The sequence below is a fragment of the Leguminivora glycinivorella genome, chromosome Z (genome assembly GCF_023078275.1).
Source record: "Leguminivora glycinivorella isolate SPB_JAAS2020 chromosome Z, LegGlyc_1.1, whole genome shotgun sequence".
Taxonomy (NCBI): Eukaryota; Metazoa; Arthropoda; class Insecta; order Lepidoptera; family Tortricidae; genus Leguminivora; species Leguminivora glycinivorella.
The window spans coordinates 42,064,487-42,085,258 of NC_062998.1; the positions used below are offsets into that span (position 1 = coordinate 42,064,487).

The 20,772-nt window shown below is 38.8% G+C and overlaps 1 protein-coding gene across 1 annotated transcript in view; it reads left to right on the plus strand.

Annotated features, from left to right (window-relative positions):
• The window catches only part of LOC125241362 (retinaldehyde-binding protein 1-like), a 30,788-nt gene extending 10,779 nt beyond the window's left edge, over positions 1-20,009 (plus strand). Inside the window, exons 2-7 of the mRNA XM_048149809.1 lie at positions 11,472-11,689; positions 13,238-13,397; positions 14,164-14,225; positions 16,549-16,742; positions 18,219-18,335; positions 18,596-20,009. Of these exons, the coding sequence (XP_048005766.1) occupies positions 11,482-11,689; positions 13,238-13,397; positions 14,164-14,225; positions 16,549-16,742; positions 18,219-18,335; positions 18,596-18,847 (993 nt within the window). The 5' untranslated portion in view covers positions 11,472-11,481 and the 3' untranslated portion in view covers positions 18,848-20,009. The remainder of the gene's footprint in view (positions 1-11,471; positions 11,690-13,237; positions 13,398-14,163; positions 14,226-16,548; positions 16,743-18,218; positions 18,336-18,595) is intronic.
• Positions 20,010-20,772: the final 763 nt, after the last annotated feature.

Here is a 20,772-nt window from a genome sequence, read left to right on the forward strand (position 1 = left end):
TTGTGCCTTTCGACTAGTTTCGACGATGCTGATGTTTGTGTATCTTTCGACGTGGGTAAACGTTTTCCACCTCATATTTAGCTTGGTCAATCACAGGAGAGATTCTACCCGGCTCATCCTTGTGTGAAGGTAAACAGGGGGTCAAAGTCAAAACACGTAATGGATTTTTTCATTTGAGTCAATGTAAACTTTGTGGCCGAACTTTCGTGTTATTTTTTAAACACGATATTCGTGTACCGGCTATTCAAATCAAAGTCATTGCAATTTTTTGCTTTGGGTAGCTTACGCCGTGGCTTGCGTGGGCGACGGTCGCGCGATGGTCGCGCGACGGCGATGCGACGCATACGAAATCAAACCTTATCGATATGGAAGTATGAGACGCGACGGCGACGGTCGCGCGACCGTCGCCCATGCAAGACACGGCGTTAGACGGTGCGAGGTTTCGCATGCGAGTAGGGTTGCTAGATTTGGTGGGATTCTCCCGATTTTACACAAATTAGTAAAACTACCTATATCCTACTTGTGTAGATATACTCGTATGCGTAACTGATTATTAGGAATCATTTAAATGTTTTGATAATTATACCTACCAGTCGCTTCGACTACATTATAACAATGACCAGTCAATATTTAACGTCCTTACGTAGACTAGACGTTTTACAATAAAGTGTCGCCGGACCGGACTAGCCGAATAAGTGACAATCGCTGACGCTATGTGCCGATCGAAACGCAACTGGCTCTGTCACGCTAATAAGGAAGAGGGATAGAGAGAGATAGCTTTTAGCTACGGAGCGTAATAAGCCTTGTTTTCTGTTCTAGTAGGTATGTAAATAAAATGAACGCGTCCTTATTGTGGAATTTTCAATAGAAAAGAGCTCAAAGTAAACACCTATAAAGGAAGGACGTCAATGTTAACATCTTCCTTATGTTTGTAAAGAGTTTTATTGAAAAACAATTTTGTATAATTGTATGGTACATTTAGTGCTAATGAGACTGGGTTGTATTAAAGCAGGAATTATTAAATGTTGTATTTGTTTGATTTTGTATTTATTTGGTTTATTATTTGTTAGATTTTATTTCGTGTCTCGTGTCTGGTTTTCGATATGCTATTTTTTTATTTTGTTTAATAATATGTGTGTTTTACCATATAAGTGTTTTGGTTGTATTACACTGTAAGCTTATATGTGAAATAAACGAAATTAAAATTGAAATTGAAAACAGTTTATGTCTTGTGGAAAAATGTGGTCTAAAACGATAATGTACTGGTTCACTAGATACAAAAAGAGGAAACGTGGCAGGCCAAGAAGAAGATGGGAAGATGAGATAAAGAGTGCAGCAGGAAGTTCCTGTACTACAATAACAAAGGACAGGGACAAATGGAAAGAGTTAGGGGAGGCCTTTGCCTGCAAAAGGCATACAGACCAAAATTAGAAAATATATACATGTATGTTAACAACAAAATGAAATGTAACAAAACGTCTGAAATAAAGGCTATTATTTTTTATATGTTTTGTGATGTGCCGAGATAATAATCCATCAAAGAATAAATAATACCTAACAGCTGAGCACCAATCGTAGTAGGTACCTAAGTACTACAATAATTGGAACCGACAGATCCTCTAATTCCACCTCCCACGGTTGCTACTTGCTAGCTTAAAGCTTATTTTAAGTAACTTTGCGCCTAGCCCAGTTAAAGGTCACTTTGTATGAAGTGAGTAGTCTATGCTTGCTGTAACTTTATGACTAAGGTCGGCACTAGGAATACAATTTTGAGAATACCGAATCCCTGTTGTCATTTCCGTCGTTTTTGCGTCGGGGGTTAAAAAAGGCGCGAAATTAAAATTTTCTATGCAAACGAAAAACCTTGGCCCCCACTTTTTTCAAATTTTCCCCGTTTTTTGTGTGCCAAGATTTGCGTGACGGTCTATATTATGTTGTATTTTATAGGTAACTAATGTAACTATTGTGTTACACTAGTTACACTAAGCACAAATAATGTATTGTGTAAGTTTAATTAAAACCGCGCATAAGGTCAAATTTTGCGAAATTGTATTTATAGCTGATGATGAACTTCATAGGTGATGGGGTGGCATTGTAAATAACAGATTCTAGCAATTGCCTCGGTTGATTATTTCAAACGCCTGCATAGCAGAAGAGTAGGTTGAATCTCAAACTAACATTACTTAACTATCTAATCTAAACTAAAGGGTACGGAAATAATGCGTTTAACTGTTTAGTCACTTTTGAGTAATCGCGGTTAGAAAGGAACATTGTCAGTAATTAGTCATTACCTAACCGTAATATTTTCCTGTAGAGGTGTTATTAAAGCAAGAAAAAATGCATCATATTCATAAATACGACCAAAACAAAATATGTAGGTATGTAGTTTCTTGAAAGCTCTACATTTTGAGATTAAATTCTATTTAAAAATAGACTAAACCAGTTTTTTTCCGTGTATCCGGATTTGTTAATTTTTTATTATTTTTACTAGGTTCACAATATACAAGATTTTGCCAATTTTTAAGGTTAGGTTAAGAAATAGGAATTGGCGTTACATTTCCAAGTTTTCCAACTCTCCTCGCCTCTGGCCTCACGTACCTAGACGTGAGGCCAGAGGCAATATGAACACGTCCGCTAAGCCCGTCTTTCGCAGACTTTTCTTGTGGACTCTACAATGACGTGTGTTTGTATTTCTATTACATAAAAGTTAGTTAAAGGTGTCCCAGTAACATGTGAATGATGCCACCTTATCTATAAGTACCACTGGTGACGTTTGTGTCCCTGTAACAGTTTTTTTAATGTGGAGGAGCTTAACATAAAATGTGTAGATATTCTTAGTAGCAAATTTTTATTATTATATTTTAGTTATTATATTTTAATTACAAGTACTTTCTATTAATATAATGAGAGGGCTGACATGAATATTTTTTATTTTACCGTACTCTTGCTATGCATGATACAGCTATGCAATCTTGCCAAGTTTCGGTTTTGTAGCACAAACAACCACGCGGCGCAAAGCCGCAGACAGTCGGATAGAGCGAAACTACAATGGTTTCTGTTCCTAGTCGCCCTAACCAACTAACAACGGAACCCTAAAACGCACTAGGTAACACTTAATTATCTGAGATGTAGCCCGGGCACTCACGATCTTCATCAGGGTAACAGATTAATGTAAGTGACCTTCCAAATGATATGTATGATATTTAGGATTAAAAGTAAGCGTATCTAGAGATAAATGTACATGTAGGTACAATTGTAAATAAATAAACATACAATTAAGTGGTCACTTACGGTACAATTACGTGGTATTGCCCAACAGCCTAAAGTACCTATGGTCGAGGAAGTAGCTTGTTCTGATTGTTAATCTTTTATTTGTGATTAAATCATTTAACCAGCCGCAGCTTATCGATTTGAATGGTCCGATTCGTAATGATTTTATTAAGTACCTAGGTACCTATCGTGAATTGTAAAAAAAACAATAATTATGACTGTCGACCTGCCATGTATTCGTAAATAGGTACGAGATGATGTTTATCTTTTTCGTGACGTACCTATGTTATGTAATGCTAGTGTACAATGTGAGTAGGTCTCTAACGAAATACGTGTATAACGTGCAGGTAGTAGATATACTTATACATCCCACTGAGTTTTAAAGTCAATGGATTTAGGAACAAGGTTAAATTTCTTTTTTAAGGTTAGATTTTTTGCCGTGACCAGTTAATAACCAATAAATTATTTAATGTATTACTTTCTTAAAGTACATTTCCTATACCTATTAGTTATGATTAATTAATATGTTAACTTCTCTAATTAATATGTTAACCCTTAACGCTTGGCTTTGTGCAGTTGCTTTGCTTTCTTAGAACACAGTCGTGTTATGGAACCGATCGATGACCTATGTATAATTAAGTTGTATGTACGTTATTTTTATCGTACAGTCAAGCTCAGAAACGCATGTAAAAATACTATTTTATTATTTTTGTTGTACCTACCTTACTACGCATCCTCGTTCTATGTCAATAAAATCCTTAATATCGGGTCAGAAGTTTGAAGCACATCAGTATCAATATCATCTACCCACAAATAAGTCAAAAAGGTAAACATTAAGTAGTACTCCTTATCTACTTTTCTGCCATCTTTTCTACGATAGATGACAGGTTGATACTGATTTTACACTGTAACTTGTCAAATCAGCTTAGTGCAAAACCATTTAGGAATTTTGACCGCAAATCAGCATGGCAGACTGGCTGTAAAGTCAGGATAATCTATTACTCTACCAGTGATTTTGATAAGCGAAATTAAGCGGATCTTCCGATTCTCTAATATGGAAATTGAATTACGCTAATAATCCGCACTGTTCATTTTCCAGCAAATTTGGAACTTACCTGCTGTATTTGATTCGTCAATAAATCACCCTGAGTGTATACGAGAGTGCATGCTACCGATGTCTAAATAAGTAATTAGTTGGCTATACCGACGAATGAGGCGATCATTTGGGCCGCATTAACGGAGCCACGAAAACGGCCCTTGCAGAGACGAGCTGCAATTGTTTCGTCGCAATATGCTAAACGGGACAAGTAACATTTTAACGATTTTGCTCTCTCTTTTAACAATTTCTTATGCCATGACCTGCGACGAGATATTGGAGTTGCCCGTTGACAAGAAACTGTCGCTGCAGGAGCTACAGATGATTCCGCCGAAAGATATGGTACAATGTATGGCTCACCTAGGCCGAGAGCAGATGAAGGATGAGGAAGCTTCATTCATCTGGACTACAATCGTCGACTACTACGGAGGCGTAGCTAACGTGCCCGACAACATTCTTACGCTGCTTCACTGGGTCACTCCGGCCATCTCCCCGGAGCATTTCTCTAACATGACTTTGAGTAGCATCGACGTGATAGAAAATTTTGGTCTGAACTACAACTTAAATGAAGCACAAATTGCCGCGCTAGCCGACCGGGTGCGGGAAGATTTCGCCGGAAAGGAGCCAGAGGATTACACATACTACGATCTGACCGCGTTGCGTCAAATATTATGCGGATTCAATCGAAGCGAAATCGAGAGGATCCATCCGGCGGCTTACAGAGAAGCCGCTCTGGTAATAAGTAAGCTGGATCACTGTAGTCCTGGCGTGTTGGGAGGATTCGGGACTCTTGCGATCCAGCCGGAAGCGTTTGGGCCGCCTGATTCATGGTCAGAATCTAGGTGGGAGGTCGTGGGTAATGTCGGAGAGTACGTCGGTACAAAAGGACCTCAGCGTCCCACCGTTGTCACCGCTGCTCCTCCTGACAACAGCACTACTTAAAATAATATATGTATTTACAAATGAGGCCGCTTAATAGAAGCAGGTGCGAGCCATTCGATAGCCTAGTTAGTTGTTAGCTTGTCAACAGGATATTAGCCTGTTTAATTCATGGTTATTATAGATAAAATCTTTTTTTTTTAATGTGTGGAATGAACTACCTATTGACTTGTGAATTCTCTATTACAATGTAGCCAAAATGGAATCAACCGAAATATAGCCGAAAACAATTTTGCGTTTTAATTAATGTGCATGTCCTACTCGATTTGACTCGGGTCGGGCAATGTAAACGCGGCTACATCATTTGTTTGACGTTCAAACAGAGACAGACGCTTGTGGCGCATCAAATTAATTCGCTTTTTTGACATTTTAGACAACCATCGCTAAACAAAATTAAGTTCTTTTGTTATTCGGATTATATAACATTTGCCTTCAGGTCCGTTCGGTGAATTTCAACGAAGCGCGTGTGTCATCAACATGGATTGATAAAGGCCTAGGAGGTCTTCCACTTAACCCTTAAATGCATGGTGATGTATATATGCATCACATATTTGATGGCCTGTGGCTCAATATGTAGATATCCAAAATCACATTTATAGCTTAATTATTATTCAGTATTTATTATTATTTAATAAATAATTAAATAAATTAAATAATATTATGATTTACTATTGTACCTTAAAAATTTAAATAAAACTAAATTAAAATATATATAAACTAATAAAAAAGACCTCCGCGAGCTGTACCGGGTGCAAAGGTGCCCATCAAACTTGCCACATTGCCACGTTGGATGGCAATGGACAACCTTTGCACCAGGTACGAGCCCGCACGAGCATCGGAGGTCCTTTCCCTCAGCTGAAGTCCCAACTCCCGTATGAACGCTATGGCCTCTGACCCCCAACACCCCGTTGTCTCGAAGGCGAGGGGAACGAAATAATATTTCGCCTCGAATTTACTATTTATTATTTAAGGATAAAGATGAAATGGCGGAAAAGTGTGAAAAAACAGGATGATGGCGATTTTTAGTATGTGATTTAGGCAGATTTTTTCGGAGTTAGTAATTAGTTTATGTTTAAACATTTTATCACGGGGGTTTCACAAATAGTGTACCTTTCTAATAGTAGTAAAACTTTACAAATAAAATTTACCAATAATTATATATTTATATAAATAAGTTTTGGCCTATTTAACTTCTAACACTGATTTGGTATTAAAATCGGTATTAAATATTCTTTTTATTATTTTTCCCACAGTCTGAAAACCATTGTCTAAAACATATATTAATATCTCGTTAAAAGAAAAATTCATGCATTTAAGGGTTAAGTTTATGTGCATTACTTGCGTTTTTTTTTAAGATTAAAGACAGCATTTAATATGTGGATTTTTATTAAGTAGGTCTGTACATTATCATAAGTCGACCCCTAGGAAACTATTGATGGTGGATACAAATGTGTCATTAAAGTTTGAGTACCACAGATTCCTGATCGGGTAAATCCGAAATAAAAGCTTGACAAACACATGTATAAGTACTCCTATACGCCTAATCGAGTAAAAAGAGCAGGGAGGGTAATTTCAATCAAAAAAGTAATATGTTTCTTATGCGACATACACATACAGAATACAGAATCATTTATTTGTCCAATTCAAGTGTATTCGGATTTACCCGAACCAATTCGGAATTGCACGTTTGCAACTGAAAAAACAAACTAGATATGAAATGCTTGTATTTTAAAAATCTTACATTATTTATGAAAAATTTTGTAATCCATTGTTAGGCTATTCCATCTAGTAAGTGTGTTATTCACTATTTCCGTCTAAAAACTTTGCTATGCAGAGTGTAACAAAAATGGTGGTGATCCGTTTAAGGGCGTACCCAGTATCGTATTCTTATCAGGAAAAAGTAGAAGAAAATTTTTTTTTTGCTAAAAAAAATTTCACTTTTGTATGAGCCGGGCCGCGCGAATCGGTCGAATCTCCATACAAAGAAAAAAAAATTTTTTGCGAAAAAAAATTTTTATCCTACTTTTTCCTGATGAGAATACGATACTGAATACGGCCTTAAACGGATCACCACCATTTTTGTCACACCCTGTACTGACTGGTTCATGGAAACACATACACCTTATCAACTAGTGCAAAAATCATTCGGAAAATACCCTAGTGCACCTTACTCTAATTACTCATGTGATTTGGATTTTCATAAAAGGCGCTCTACAAAGTCCATTCATTATCTACGATTTCATTCACTTGGTTGTCTATTTCATCACTAGCTCGGCCAATGATGGACCTTAAGGACAGTTCGTGTAAAATTATTGTTGACATTTTTACATACCTACATAAACTCACTGTTTTCCCAAAAGTGGTAAGCAGAGGACATAAAATTGCTCAAGTTGCAGTACCAGTATTAGCGTTCTAGGGGTTCATTCATACTAATAGTTATTTGTTATACAAGGGGGCAAAGTTGTATTTTAACGCCGAGTGTGGAATTGAAAAACGAGCAAGTGAAAGGATTCTATAGTTGAACCACGAGCGCAGCGAGTGGTTCGAGAATAGAATCCTGAACTTGCGAGTTTTTTAATACACGAGAAGTAAAATACATTTGCACCCGAGTGTAACACAAAACTTTTCCCCTCACTATAGCGAGGAAACTACAACGCAAAAAATGGGTTTATCATTGCTTCCAGTAGTTCCACAGGTGGTAAATCATCTTTATTACTAGATTCACTACTTTTATCAATTTTAAAGCAGTTAATTTGACTTTATTCAAGGTCAAATTACATTACCCACTAGTGGATAAAATGCGTTTTTACCCGCTGGTAAAACACGTGTTTCCGAGCTAGTGAGGGGAAAACAAAATTGTAATACTGCAATGACGGGTTGCTAGCCCACCGCGCCTGTCACCCGTATGAATAGCGAGGGCCGTTGGTATTAAAACAGTTTCAAATTGAAAAAAAAAACCTTCCTCTTGACAAATATGTAATAAGTACATAACTTTAAATAACACGGTTCCTGTCACCGATATAATATTGGCATGCATAATTTCATTACACTTGAAGCACAATGTATTGCATTTGACCCTGACACAACATGCAACTCATCTGAGTTGACCTTTGTTTGCCAAGGAACCTTGCAAAACATATGACAAATGATGATCGTGAACTTAATAGAAATTGAAGTATTAATACTTAGGTATTTACACATATTATTAGTTTAATTCGAAGATGATGACGATGAGATTTATATGTAATATTTAAAATATTTAAATATCTATTTATGTAAAATTATATGTAGTCTATACATATTTTGCTTTTCTTCTTAGTTCATTATCTTTTTGTTTTCTCTCTGCATTATTTGTATTGAATCTCTGTTTGGCCCTATGGTTGACTGGTAGAGAATGCCTTTTGGCATTAAGTCTGCCATTTGTACATTTGTGTGTATATTTTGTGCAATTGGTAACTAGTGTTTCGTTTACCTTAATTGCTTATAAGTATTAAAAAAATAAGTATATATATTCAAAAACGCAACGAACACACGAAGTAAACTAATAAAGTCGGTCACTTAGGTAAGACCTTTAAGACGATACGGTAGGGGTCAATTCTCCATACAAACGCTCTCGACTATTTCCTCCCTGGTTTTTGAAGATAGAGCAATGATTTTTATCTGTGTCGGACCGTTTTGATTTTTTTGATATTCTGCTTTTTAAAGATTCCAGAGCCAATCAAAAATTTCCAAAAACGGCCTTTTTATATATAATACTCAAGATTGGTAACAATTAACCAAAAAAGCTAAACGGTCCGACATAGATTATTTCATTGTTATTCAGATTCTCAAATTTCGTTCCGATTGATTAAGTTTTGGAGGAGGAAAGAGTCGAGAGCGGAACCTCGATTTTAAAGATTTTTTTGAAATATCTTTTGACTGAGTTGTTCTTAATGGACAATTTTTTTCGATAAATCTAGTTAATAACACTTGTATATTTAACTAAAATTCCCAAGTTGAAAGGGGCTTTCCATTGCTTGCTTTCCATTTTAGCATTTTCGCTACCGTATCCTCTTAAGTAGACGCCCTAAAGTGTGTTTGTTGGTTTCTAGACTCAGTAATCGCCTTCCCTTTTCAGTTTGCTAAATCGAAGATCGAACACTTACTAACATAACTTCATGAAACCGTGTAAGCGTTTATGAAACAGGAGTAAAAGCGTTTAAGTTCCACATAACACTTAGGGCCAGTTGCATCAACCACATTTGACAGACATCATCGTTACGGAGCAGAGGTCTATGGAACTTCCCATACATAATAAACTCAAACTAAACGCAGACAAAACTAATATAATACATTTTCAAAACTATAATTCTCCGAACGTAGATCTTAATATTAATTTAAATACAATAAATACAGTTGACTCCGCCTGTTTCCTTGGTTTGACAATAGATAAACATCTTAATTGGAAACTACACATTGATAATTTATGTAATAGATTGGACAGATTTGTATTTGCACTAATAAGGCTTAGAATTATATCATCTAAAGAGGCTGCACTCTCCGCATATCATGGATATGTATCGTCGATTTTACGATACGGACTGATAATTTGGGGCAACTCAGTAGATATTCAGAGAGCATTCATTACGCAAAAAAAATGTATTAGAGCTGTATCAGGCGCTCAATATTTAGCCCACTGTAGGCAAATATTTAAAGAACTAAAAATTCTTCCCCTGCCCTGCTTATATATATATGAAGTTGTCACATTTGTGAAGAAACATCCAGATCTGTTTCCACTACATGATGTTATTCATAATAAGACTACTGGGAGGTATCCACATAAACTATACGTTCCTAGACATAGATAGATTAAGCATATATTTTCCGATGCCCGTGTGCGAACAGAGTAAGTTTTTAGGGTTCCTGACAACACTCTGAATTGGAAGCGCCATGTTGACAATCTTTGTGATCGATTGGGTGGTGCGTCGTTTGCGTTGAGGAAGCTGAAGCCTCTTATCTCCGCAGAAGCCTTAAAGCAGGTGTACTTTGCGCATTTCCACTCTATCATGGCATACGGATCGCTGCTCTGGGGAAACTCATCAGATACAATAAGAGTCCTTATAATGCAGAAACGTGCAATACGTATACTTGCTGGAGTAAGAGACAGGCACCCTTGCAGAGAGCTCTTTATTTCTCAACGTATAATGACGCACTACGCACAATATATGTTTGATATACTGTTATTTGTTAGGCAAAACATATCTCAATTTGCTCGCGTTGCCTGTCCGGGCAAACAGCTTCGAGCTACAGGCCGTCTGAGAACAGTCCCCCGTCGCATGGCACTTTCAAGAAAGAACCCGCGTGTCATCGGCCCTACTTACTACGAACACTTACCTGCCGATCTTAGGAATGAGCCATATGACGAAGCATTTAAGCGCAAATTGAGAAACCTTTTGTTAGATAACCCTCTGTACTCTGTAAATGAGTACATGGAATTGAATTTGTGATAGCATGCATTTGATTACACTGACTTCGGATTTTATTTCATTTCTTAATTTTATTGTGTTTTGTGTATTTCTATTTGTAAATGACGATCCTTATTGGGAGAAAATATTCATTTTATTATTTTCAATTTATAATGTAATTTTCGACGATCATGATGAGAAGATAAACATAACTTTGGCATGTAACAAATTTATAGTGTAATTTTTATCATGAAATAAAGAAATCTAATCTAATCTATATAGTAAAAATGTATATATTATGGCAATCAAATTGTATAACAAGATTCCTAAAGACATTGCATCAATAACAGATTTAAATAACTTCCAGAGGAAAATGTTTGGTTGGTTATTAGACATGTGTTTTTATTCAGTTAACGAGTTCCTTAGTTATTAATAAATTGTAATATTTCTACGCCGATGTAGGCAGAATATGTCGCACCAATTGTAACTTGACCATCTCTGTATGTACCATATTCTAAGAAATAAAGATTTCTATTCTATTCTATTCTATAATAAAATTTAACGAATGCTTTAACGGCGACAGACGGTTCGGTGCAACCGGCCCTTAATTGTAGATAGTTTACGTCGTCATTAGGTATACATTATACCGAGGCCACATAGTCCTTTTTACTCTTCTGTCATGAGTGTCATGACTGGCTGACAAGTTTAACATTTTACCACAGGTTTCGAACAATGACGACAGCAAGCGTGTTGCTGACTGTGAGCACCTGGAGCTGCGGGGGCGACAAATGCGAACGCGAGGTGGTGGGACGCGCCGCGCGCTCCTTGGCGGCTGTGGCGGCGCGCGAGCTCCGTGAAACTCCCGCCACCAGGGAACAGGCGCTCCGGCTCATGAGGGAGTGGCTCCGACAGAATAAGGACGTCACCAACGTACGACAAGGTATCCTTCCGCTAATAACCACAAAATTAAAATTTTGAAAAAACCCCCGACTGCGACATAGTAGACCGATTTTCATGAAACATGGCTAAGAACACTCCAGACTAACTCAACTTTCAGACAAAAAAAAACTAAATATAAATCGGTTCATCTGTTCGGGAGCTACGATGCCACAGACAGACACACACACACACAGGCAGACAAACAGACAGACAGACACGTCAAACTTATAACACCCCGTCGCTTTTGCGTCGGGGGTTAAAAACAACTGCAGAGGATACATAAAAGCACAAGGTGATGGGACGCGCGGCGTGCTCCGTCATGAACGTGGCGGCGCGCGAACTTCGCGAGGTTCCCGCCATTAGGGAACTTAGTACTTACCAGTCGCTACGCTACCGCGGCTCATTCGCTAGTGTCACACCTTGGACACTGGCAATCAAATATATGAAAGAGGCCCGTTCCCAGCACACAGTCTAAGCTCGTGTAGGTGAACGCGTACTATGCTTGTATGAGTGAAATATGACAGGTCGACTGTTCGCAATTTTGGCAGACGGTAACTATGAGGTAACCGAGAGGGGGTGGGCGGCACTTTCTGCGGGGAGCGGGAGAGGCCATACTGTACGACAGTACTCTTTATTATACTGTGCTAGTGTCGCTGACGTTCACACACATTTCAGGCCCCAAATTATAATCGATAAAATCACTAACCAGTAAACTCTTCGTTCAGTTTCAGCACAAGACACAAATGTGAAGCGTTTGTGAAGTGTGTCGTGTGGTACACACTTGTGCACTTCTTAATTAACGGAGTAAACTTTCCCAACGGTTAATTTCACACCTGCTTTCTTTTCAAAGGAAATCCTCTGTTTACCCTAGAATTCGCCTTCTGGAAACTTCGTCCGCAAAGTTTCGAACTTCCTTTTGATACCTGAAGCTAGAGGGAAAGTCTAGATTCCTGCTAGGCGTCGCCCATTTGTGCACTGCAGTGTGGAATAAGTTACATGTTAAGTCTTATATGTAGTTCCGAGAAAATCGTGGCTTTTAATCAACTGGTTGGCTATGGGTCTGCTATGGGAGAGCAAAGCACAAAAATGAGTAAACGAAGTAAATAGCGTCGCTGACTTTTTAGTACACCAACGATCGAAGAGATAACACTACGTTGGCAAAAGGTATCTCTTACTTTGGAACTGGTATACTTAGTTGCCTGAGCAATATTTATATAATTTCACTATTACTCCGAGTTTATTAGATACATAGCTAAAATTCAGCATAAGGTAGGAATTTAATTTGTCTAAAAATCATCCTAACAAAATTTGAGAGTTTTCTTGAAGTGAGAATGAATGTTGTTTTGCTTTTGAATAATATTTCCAATATTTTTAAGCAAATTATAAACACATGAACTGTTGCGTTCACACATGCACCGCATTAAGAAATATATCGTACGCTCAAGACACATTTAACTATTACAAAAGTTTATCTATATGGATCTTTACACTAAGTATGATTCGACGTCCTAAAGACTGGTTTCTGGCTAAACTGTTTTGCTTGTTTCAGATGAATCTTTCTTATTGCGATTCCTGAGACAGAAGAAATACAGCATACCCATGGCACAACAGACATTATTAAAATACCTGAACCTGCGCAAGTTGTACCCGGAAGGTTTCTCACAATTAGACTGTGAACACGCAAACATAAGAGAGATCATAAACAACGGGTAAGATTTAGTTCAAAAAAAGTTAACGAAAATGTTACAATAATATTTATTTTTGACCCTTCTAAATGCGGATCAACGAAACTTTTTTACTATCAACCAAAAGCTCTTCATGCTGAAAGCTCTTCCTGTTCTATAAGTATTTGAATATAAGTTCCTATACTTATTATAGCGATTTTTCTCATGTAAGTATGTAGCGTATTTAATCATTAGCAGTGCAGTGGGATGGTTGATAGTTTTTGCCGTGCTCTACCACCAATTCACTAAACCACATGGAACGTACCGCATACGCCGCAAATTATTCGGCCAATTGCATGTCAAAGAGCATACTTAACGTATTTTTCCGTCCTCCTAAATATTTATGTAACTACCATACATATATGTAGACCTATTAAAATGTAAGCCTTTGAGAAATAGGTATCTATGATTTCGAGTAGGTACTCATTATTTGCGTAACCATTTCGGATATATCAGATCAACGTAGTAATATTTACACAAGCCAAGTCACGAATGTTACACATTTGTATCAACAAACCACGGATTTCTATCAGCGCGCCTCTAAAGGAGCCCGCTGACTAGTAATTCGTCGAACGACCTGTCAGTTATTCGGCGGTGACATTTTTTTCTTCTAACAAACCGACGTCCGGCGAATTGACAGTCAGAGCGCCCCATAATAAACCAGCGTAACGTATCTTACGCAAATAGGAGTACTAACTAGTAATTAACCTAAAAACAATTCGAAATTTCAACACAGTTTCCTAATTTATAGGTACATAATGGTGTCTCCGGTGCGCGACAACATGGGTCGCCGGGTCATAGTCTACAGCATAAGTAAGATTTGTATTACATAATCGAGATAACATTTGTGTATGAGATTGCTCTCTCTCGGGCCGCGATTTCCTTATTGTTTGGCGCTCATGAATATTTAAGGGGGTATTGTGAGTGATCTGTGATCATTGACACTGAAGGTCGTTGCATTAGTGGGACCGAAGATGGATTGGGGACGAGGTTTAGTGAGTGTTGCTCCATATTGTCTAGTCGACAATAACTAGAGTACACCTGTAATAAAAAGTAATGGGCATTCTGAACGAGGTCACTAAGACTCTATTAAGACTAACTTTGTGTTGGTTTTTAGTTTTAAATCTTTCATGTAATACATAAAATTCTAATCCTTCTAGCTGCTGCTAATATTTTATAATTAGTATTTATATATTTTCATATACTTACTACTAAGGGCCACTTGCATCAACCACATTTGACAGAAACATCATCGTCACGCAGCAGATGTCTATGGAACTTCCCATACAATAAAATTTTAACGAACGCTTTAACGGTAACAGACGATTTGATGCAACCGGCCCTAAGTATTAGTGCCCTAAGTACCTGTAGGGCCAGAGTCCAGAGCCGCCAGACCTTCCTAATTTTTCTCAAGGATGAAACTTTAGGACGCAGTAGAGTTCGTATCGAAGTTTAATGTCTGCATATTAGCTAGTTCGTCCCAACGGCAATATTTTGCTACAAAGTTTAAAAAAAAACACTACCTTCCCTTAAATTCTCAAGGCTAATAAATATACATATGTGTTAGAAAATACTGTTAGGCTTCTACAATTTTCATTTTTCCTAATCATTTCCGCCGTTCCATTCCGAATTGATATTTCGCGTTAGGTACGTTTAACGCAGCGTTCAACGCATAAAAGAACCGCTCGCTTTTGTTTTTTCCATACATTTGTATTAACAGATTTTCCACTATGACGTAGTGGAAATATTAGTACCTACCTAACTCGATCGCAATTATTTAACCGCGTTTTTTATAATAATTGTCTTATGTGCGTCATAAGAATTAGTTTCAGTTCACAGGATTTCGATAATTTTCTATCTAGGATTGCTGTACCGCTAGAAATACGAATAGCGTAACAATTAATCGCGATAATCACACATGATTGACGAAGGGTGTTTAATCACTTTCAATAATTCATGGTATGTATATTATTCATATTTATTAACAATGCACACATACATTACACATCAGAAATACAAACAGTGAAATATTAATTAAACTAAATACTTACCTAATTCATATTAATCTCAAAATTAGATAATAGTTCATAATTTGAATCAATAACTAATTATAACATGTCTATTATCGTACTAAATATGTATTACATATCCAGAATTAATTCCGAAAGCGTTATTAATTACAGTCATTGTTTAGTAACAAAATGCATCATTGGATATAGTATTACCAAGGATAATTTATATAGGATTTACAATCTTCATACTAAGAATCGTACCTCGTATTTTTAGCGCCACCTTAAATACTATCATAACTACACTGATGAAGCCTACATTTTTTTTTTTCAAAATGTGTATTGACGTGATATCATTAATTCATTAAATTAAAATAAAGAAGCATGTCATTTGTTCTTAAAAAAATTAAAACGCGCAGAAATATTTGGAAAAAATATGACTTTGGCCCACTTCCAGGCTGTGAAACAGCGCCATCTAGTTTTACGCCTAAAGCCCATACATTTCAGGGGTATGCTTTTTTGTATGGGCTTTGTCTGTCCCGTATTATATCGTCCTTGCTAAAACCATGTAGAACCGAAAATGACATTTATTCGTAGCGTTTTCGATATTTAAGCAACGTAAACTGAACTCACAGTAAATTCGATGAAATTCGCTCGCTCAACTAAAAACTCGGTTATTCTATGAAAATCAATCTGTTCATTCATCTAGCGAATAAAAAAACTGAGCGTTACCATGATTTTTCGATGTTTTAGTATACGTCACTCCACAGCGCAAACGTGACGGAAAACACATTATATGTATGGAGAAAGTAAACAACGCGCCGAAACGGATACTTACTCATTGTACAGTCAAGTGTAAAAATATGGGTGTACACATTTTACTCAAAAATATGTCCCATAGCATCTTAGTCCAGTGTAGGTAATAAGAGCGTAGTACCATAGTTATGAGACGATTTTTTCGATAAGTACATATTATTTGTTCTGTACAATCAAGTGTTTACTACTACTACTATTACGAGTATTGCACTTGACAGTAATATTAAAAACGTACCTATAAAAATGCGGGAACGATATATGTACAGCTAAAAGTTTCTGAGTTTTAACGATACAATTTCATAAAATTCCAGGTAAATTTAACGCGAGCAAGTTCACGTGTTGGGACATGTGCCGGGCGCACGCGCTGGTATACGAGACGTGTCTGGAGGAGCCGACGGACCAGGTGTGCGGGTTCACGCACGTGGGCGACGTGGCCGGTGCCAGCGCCTCGCACGTGACCGCCTGGAACCCGACCGACTTCGCGCGCCTCATCAAGTGGGGAGAGGTGAGTCTGCCTGCTGGACCTGCTGGTCGAGATTTTGGGGCGTGTGGGTACAGGCCTCGCAGCCGAATGGCATTTCTACGAAGCGAAACGAAAACGAAACGCCGCGAAAGGTAGTCTGGTTCTGTCGCGCCAATACGCAAGAGTGATAGAGATAGATATCTACGAGCGTTTTGTTTCGTGAGCGTTTGTGCATTCACGCAGATACGTCACGTTACCGACCGGAGCACGACGTACTTCGCGCCAATCGCGCCTCATCAAGTGGGGGAGGTGAGTCCGCCTGCTCAGTGCTAGTCGAGTCTGGGGCGTGTGGGTACAGATACGTCTCGTTACTGACCGAAGCACGACGTACTTCGCGCCTCATCAAGTGGGGAGAGGTGAGTCTGCCGGCTGAGTGCTGGTCGAGTCTGGGGCGTGTGGGTATAGATACGTCACGTTACCGACCGGAACACGACATACTTCGCGCCTCATCAAGTGGGGAGAGGTGACTCTTGCCTGCTGGACTGGCTGGTCGACAGTCTGGGGCGTACAGACACTTCGCATCACCGCTTGGAACCTGATTGAATTCGCGCGCCTCGTCAAGTCGGGAGTGGCGAGTCAGCGTACTAACCGAGATTCTAGGGACGAAGGCCCAGGGCCTGTAGCCAAGCAATATCCGTATAAGTGTGACAGAGCTAGTTGCGCATCGTTCGCCATGGAGCGTTAACGATTGTACTAGTCGCTACAGGCCCAGGTGAGGTGACCTCTCAAACGTCAACGATGTCCAGTCGAGAAATGACAGATCAGAGATTTTTGGATGCGCAGTAACTGTTTTTCGGTAAAACCAGACTTAACCTTGTAAGACCCGGGCCCAATATGATTTGTAAGTACCTACATGTTCAAATACCCAGTAATTTTGGCTTTATCATGTTTCGGCACAAAAACCATATTTCGGTGGAAATTGCAGCAAATCGAACCTTTGGTCGCCATGTATTCAGCTTTAGTCTATCTGCCATTACCAAGAAATATAAAGCCTTGCCCCCTTATCCATAATCATAATCATACACTAAAGTTATCAAGCTGATAAAGTTCGTTTATCCCTTTCCGACGTATTGGTGTGATAGAAAGGGACAAAGGAACTTTATCGGCTTGATAACTTTAGTGAACGTTTATGAATAAGGAGGTTAGTCTGTGACGTGAATGCGTTATTTGTAACTTTAACGCCTATGCATTTCATAACAAGAAAAGTTCTGTAGAGAAATAACTGGTATCATGTTTAGTTTAGGAAAAGCCCTAGTACCTAACATATAATTGATAGGTAAAACTTCTTCACCTATTATTATAGGGGATTTATATTGAAGCTCACTTCTCGTACGAGAAATTATTTTACCTAATAACTGGTATCATTTGAATAATGTTCGTTGCCGTACATATTACTCGTTATAAAACTTGACGTAGTAACAACTTTCAATTTGAAAAGTATTTCTTTGTGTTTTCCAGCAATCTTTACCGATTCGCCATAAAGAATGTCACCTGATAAATCTCCCGGCGACCGTGCGCTACGTCATCGACTTTGCAGCCAGCAGGGTACCTCCCAAGATGGCGGCGAGACTGAAAGTAGGTGATGTTAGTTGTAGTTTAGGTCCCTAAGAACAAACAATAGCTGAGATGAGACCACACAAGGAGAGACACGTCTCTATGGAATCTGCTTGCGCGGTAAATGTTCAATGTGGAATTGTGGACGTTCGGGGCCGAGGCATCACGCGCGATATGCTCGGCCGAGGCATATTTACACTAGACAATTGCCGCGCGAGCACATTGCCTCGCTGTGTGGGCCCGGGTATTCGGGCATTAACAGATCTTTTAACGTTCTACAGATCCACCATAACCTCAAATCCCTGCACAAGCACATCGACACAGCCTGCCTGCCTGCCAGCTTCGGCGGCGCCATACAGACCGAGGACATGATCCAGCACACCAAGACACTGCTCAGCGAGCACAGGAACAAGCTGCTCTCTCTGGACAACATGGAGATCCTCAGCTCCAAGGGCATCGTCACCTCTCGGAGTAAGACCACACATAACCCTGACGCCGTCGAAGGCAGCTTCCGAAAACTAGAAATCGATTAAATCGTTTGTTTAAGACTATTAGTGTATATTTTTATAAGTCTGATGATTCGAGTAGTTCTATTATTGGAATTCCAATTAGTAAATAGTGTAATTAAGTTAGGGACATATGAGTTACTGGGACAGCTCGTGTACGAATCAGAATAATGAGTAAAAAATATGAATCTCTCTTTCTTGGTACCTAATTTTCAACTGTCTCATTCGGATGAAGCTACTTCTTACCGTTGTGCATAAACATAATAAATAGGTGAGACCAAATATGTTTAAACCTACATTAATCATAACGTAATTTTCAACACACATTAAGCACCCATCTTATACGAATTAATAGGTCATAAGGGCACTCTTAGGACCGGTTGCATCAAACCGTCTGTCACCGTTAAACCATTCGTAAAATTTTATTGTATGGGATTTTCCACAGAAGTCTGTTGCCTGACGATGATGTGTCTGTCAAATGTGGGTGATACAACTGGCCCTAAGACGTACATCTTCAAGGGATGCGTAGTCTTACTGTAGGTGTAGGAACAACTATGTAGAATATAATAGTGTGAGTGTGGCCTATCACACTACAGAACATAAGTATTTTTTTAAACTTATAAGGACATCCGGAATACATAATGTGGTCCACGATCCTCACTCCTCAGTAGTAGTATTGAGCAGGCGACGCAAGGAAAGAATCAAATTCAAAAATCCGGTCAAGATTTTTGTGTTTTTAACCCCCGACGCAAAAACGAAGGGGTGTTATTTATAAGTTTCACGTGTCTGTATGTATGTGTGTGTGTCTGTCTGTGGCATCGTAGTTCCCGAACGAATGAACCGATTTAGATTTAGTTTTTTGTGTATAAAAGCTGAATTAGTCGGGAGTGTTCTCAGGCCCTGGTTTCTCTGGCCCGCCACACGCGACCGGCGGCGTCTAGATGTGTGTCGAACGCTGTGCCACACGCCGTCGGTCGCGGGTGCGTGGATTCTCTGGCCCTCGGTCACCCGTCGCCGGCGACGCGGCTCAGAGGCTCTGGTATTCGCGCTGTGCCCGCGATTGGAACTGTTGTGTTGTGTGCTCTGAGCAATATGAACGCAAAAATTCTTACATTATTACTGTTAGAGGAGGAAGATGATGAAATACTGATTTTATCCCTTAAAATAGTAAATAAACACTTACCTGGAATGTTCATTGTTTCACTGATACTTTCCCATGTTCTGTGCTTTAAGTTGTTGTTTTTGTAATTTTTATCAGATGCGTCGAATATATAGGATTGCATCGAATTAGATTTATTAACATCTCATCATTATCTTTGCTAAAATTAGTCATTTTCAATACCAAGACGCCACCCGCCGTCCGCTGCTATTCTACAAAACTGATACCGACCGACGCGTGCGGCGTGTGACCTTCGCCGGTCGACCGACCCGCCGCCGGCGACGTTTCAGAGAAACCACCCTCAAACATTCCCGAACATAATATTCGAACGTCGAAGGTCGCGGACACGCGTCGGTCGCCGGCCGCCGGCGACGGGTGGTCAGAGAAACCAGGGCCTCAGCCATCTTTGATGGAAATCTAGTGGACTGATTTCCGGGGGTTTTTACAAAATCAAAATGTTGTAGTTAGGTTATTCGCAATGGTCCTTACCATTCAATTATTTATAGTTATATAGTATACAGGGTGGCCCATTCAAATCGGTCAGTATGGGAAAGTCTGAAACTGTAAGACATACGTAGATTTGTTCTTAGGAACCATGTCACCGATTTTGATAAAAAGAAAAACTGCATTCATACAATTAAAAAAAAAAGTGTACCCAGCTGGGGAATCGAACCCGGTTGTTTTGAAAAAATAAACTTACACTATTTCTATTCAGATATCGTTTGTGTAGGTCTTAAGCAGTAAATATCTCTAAGAAACATAATGTCTAAAATGAATAAAATGCATTTTTTTC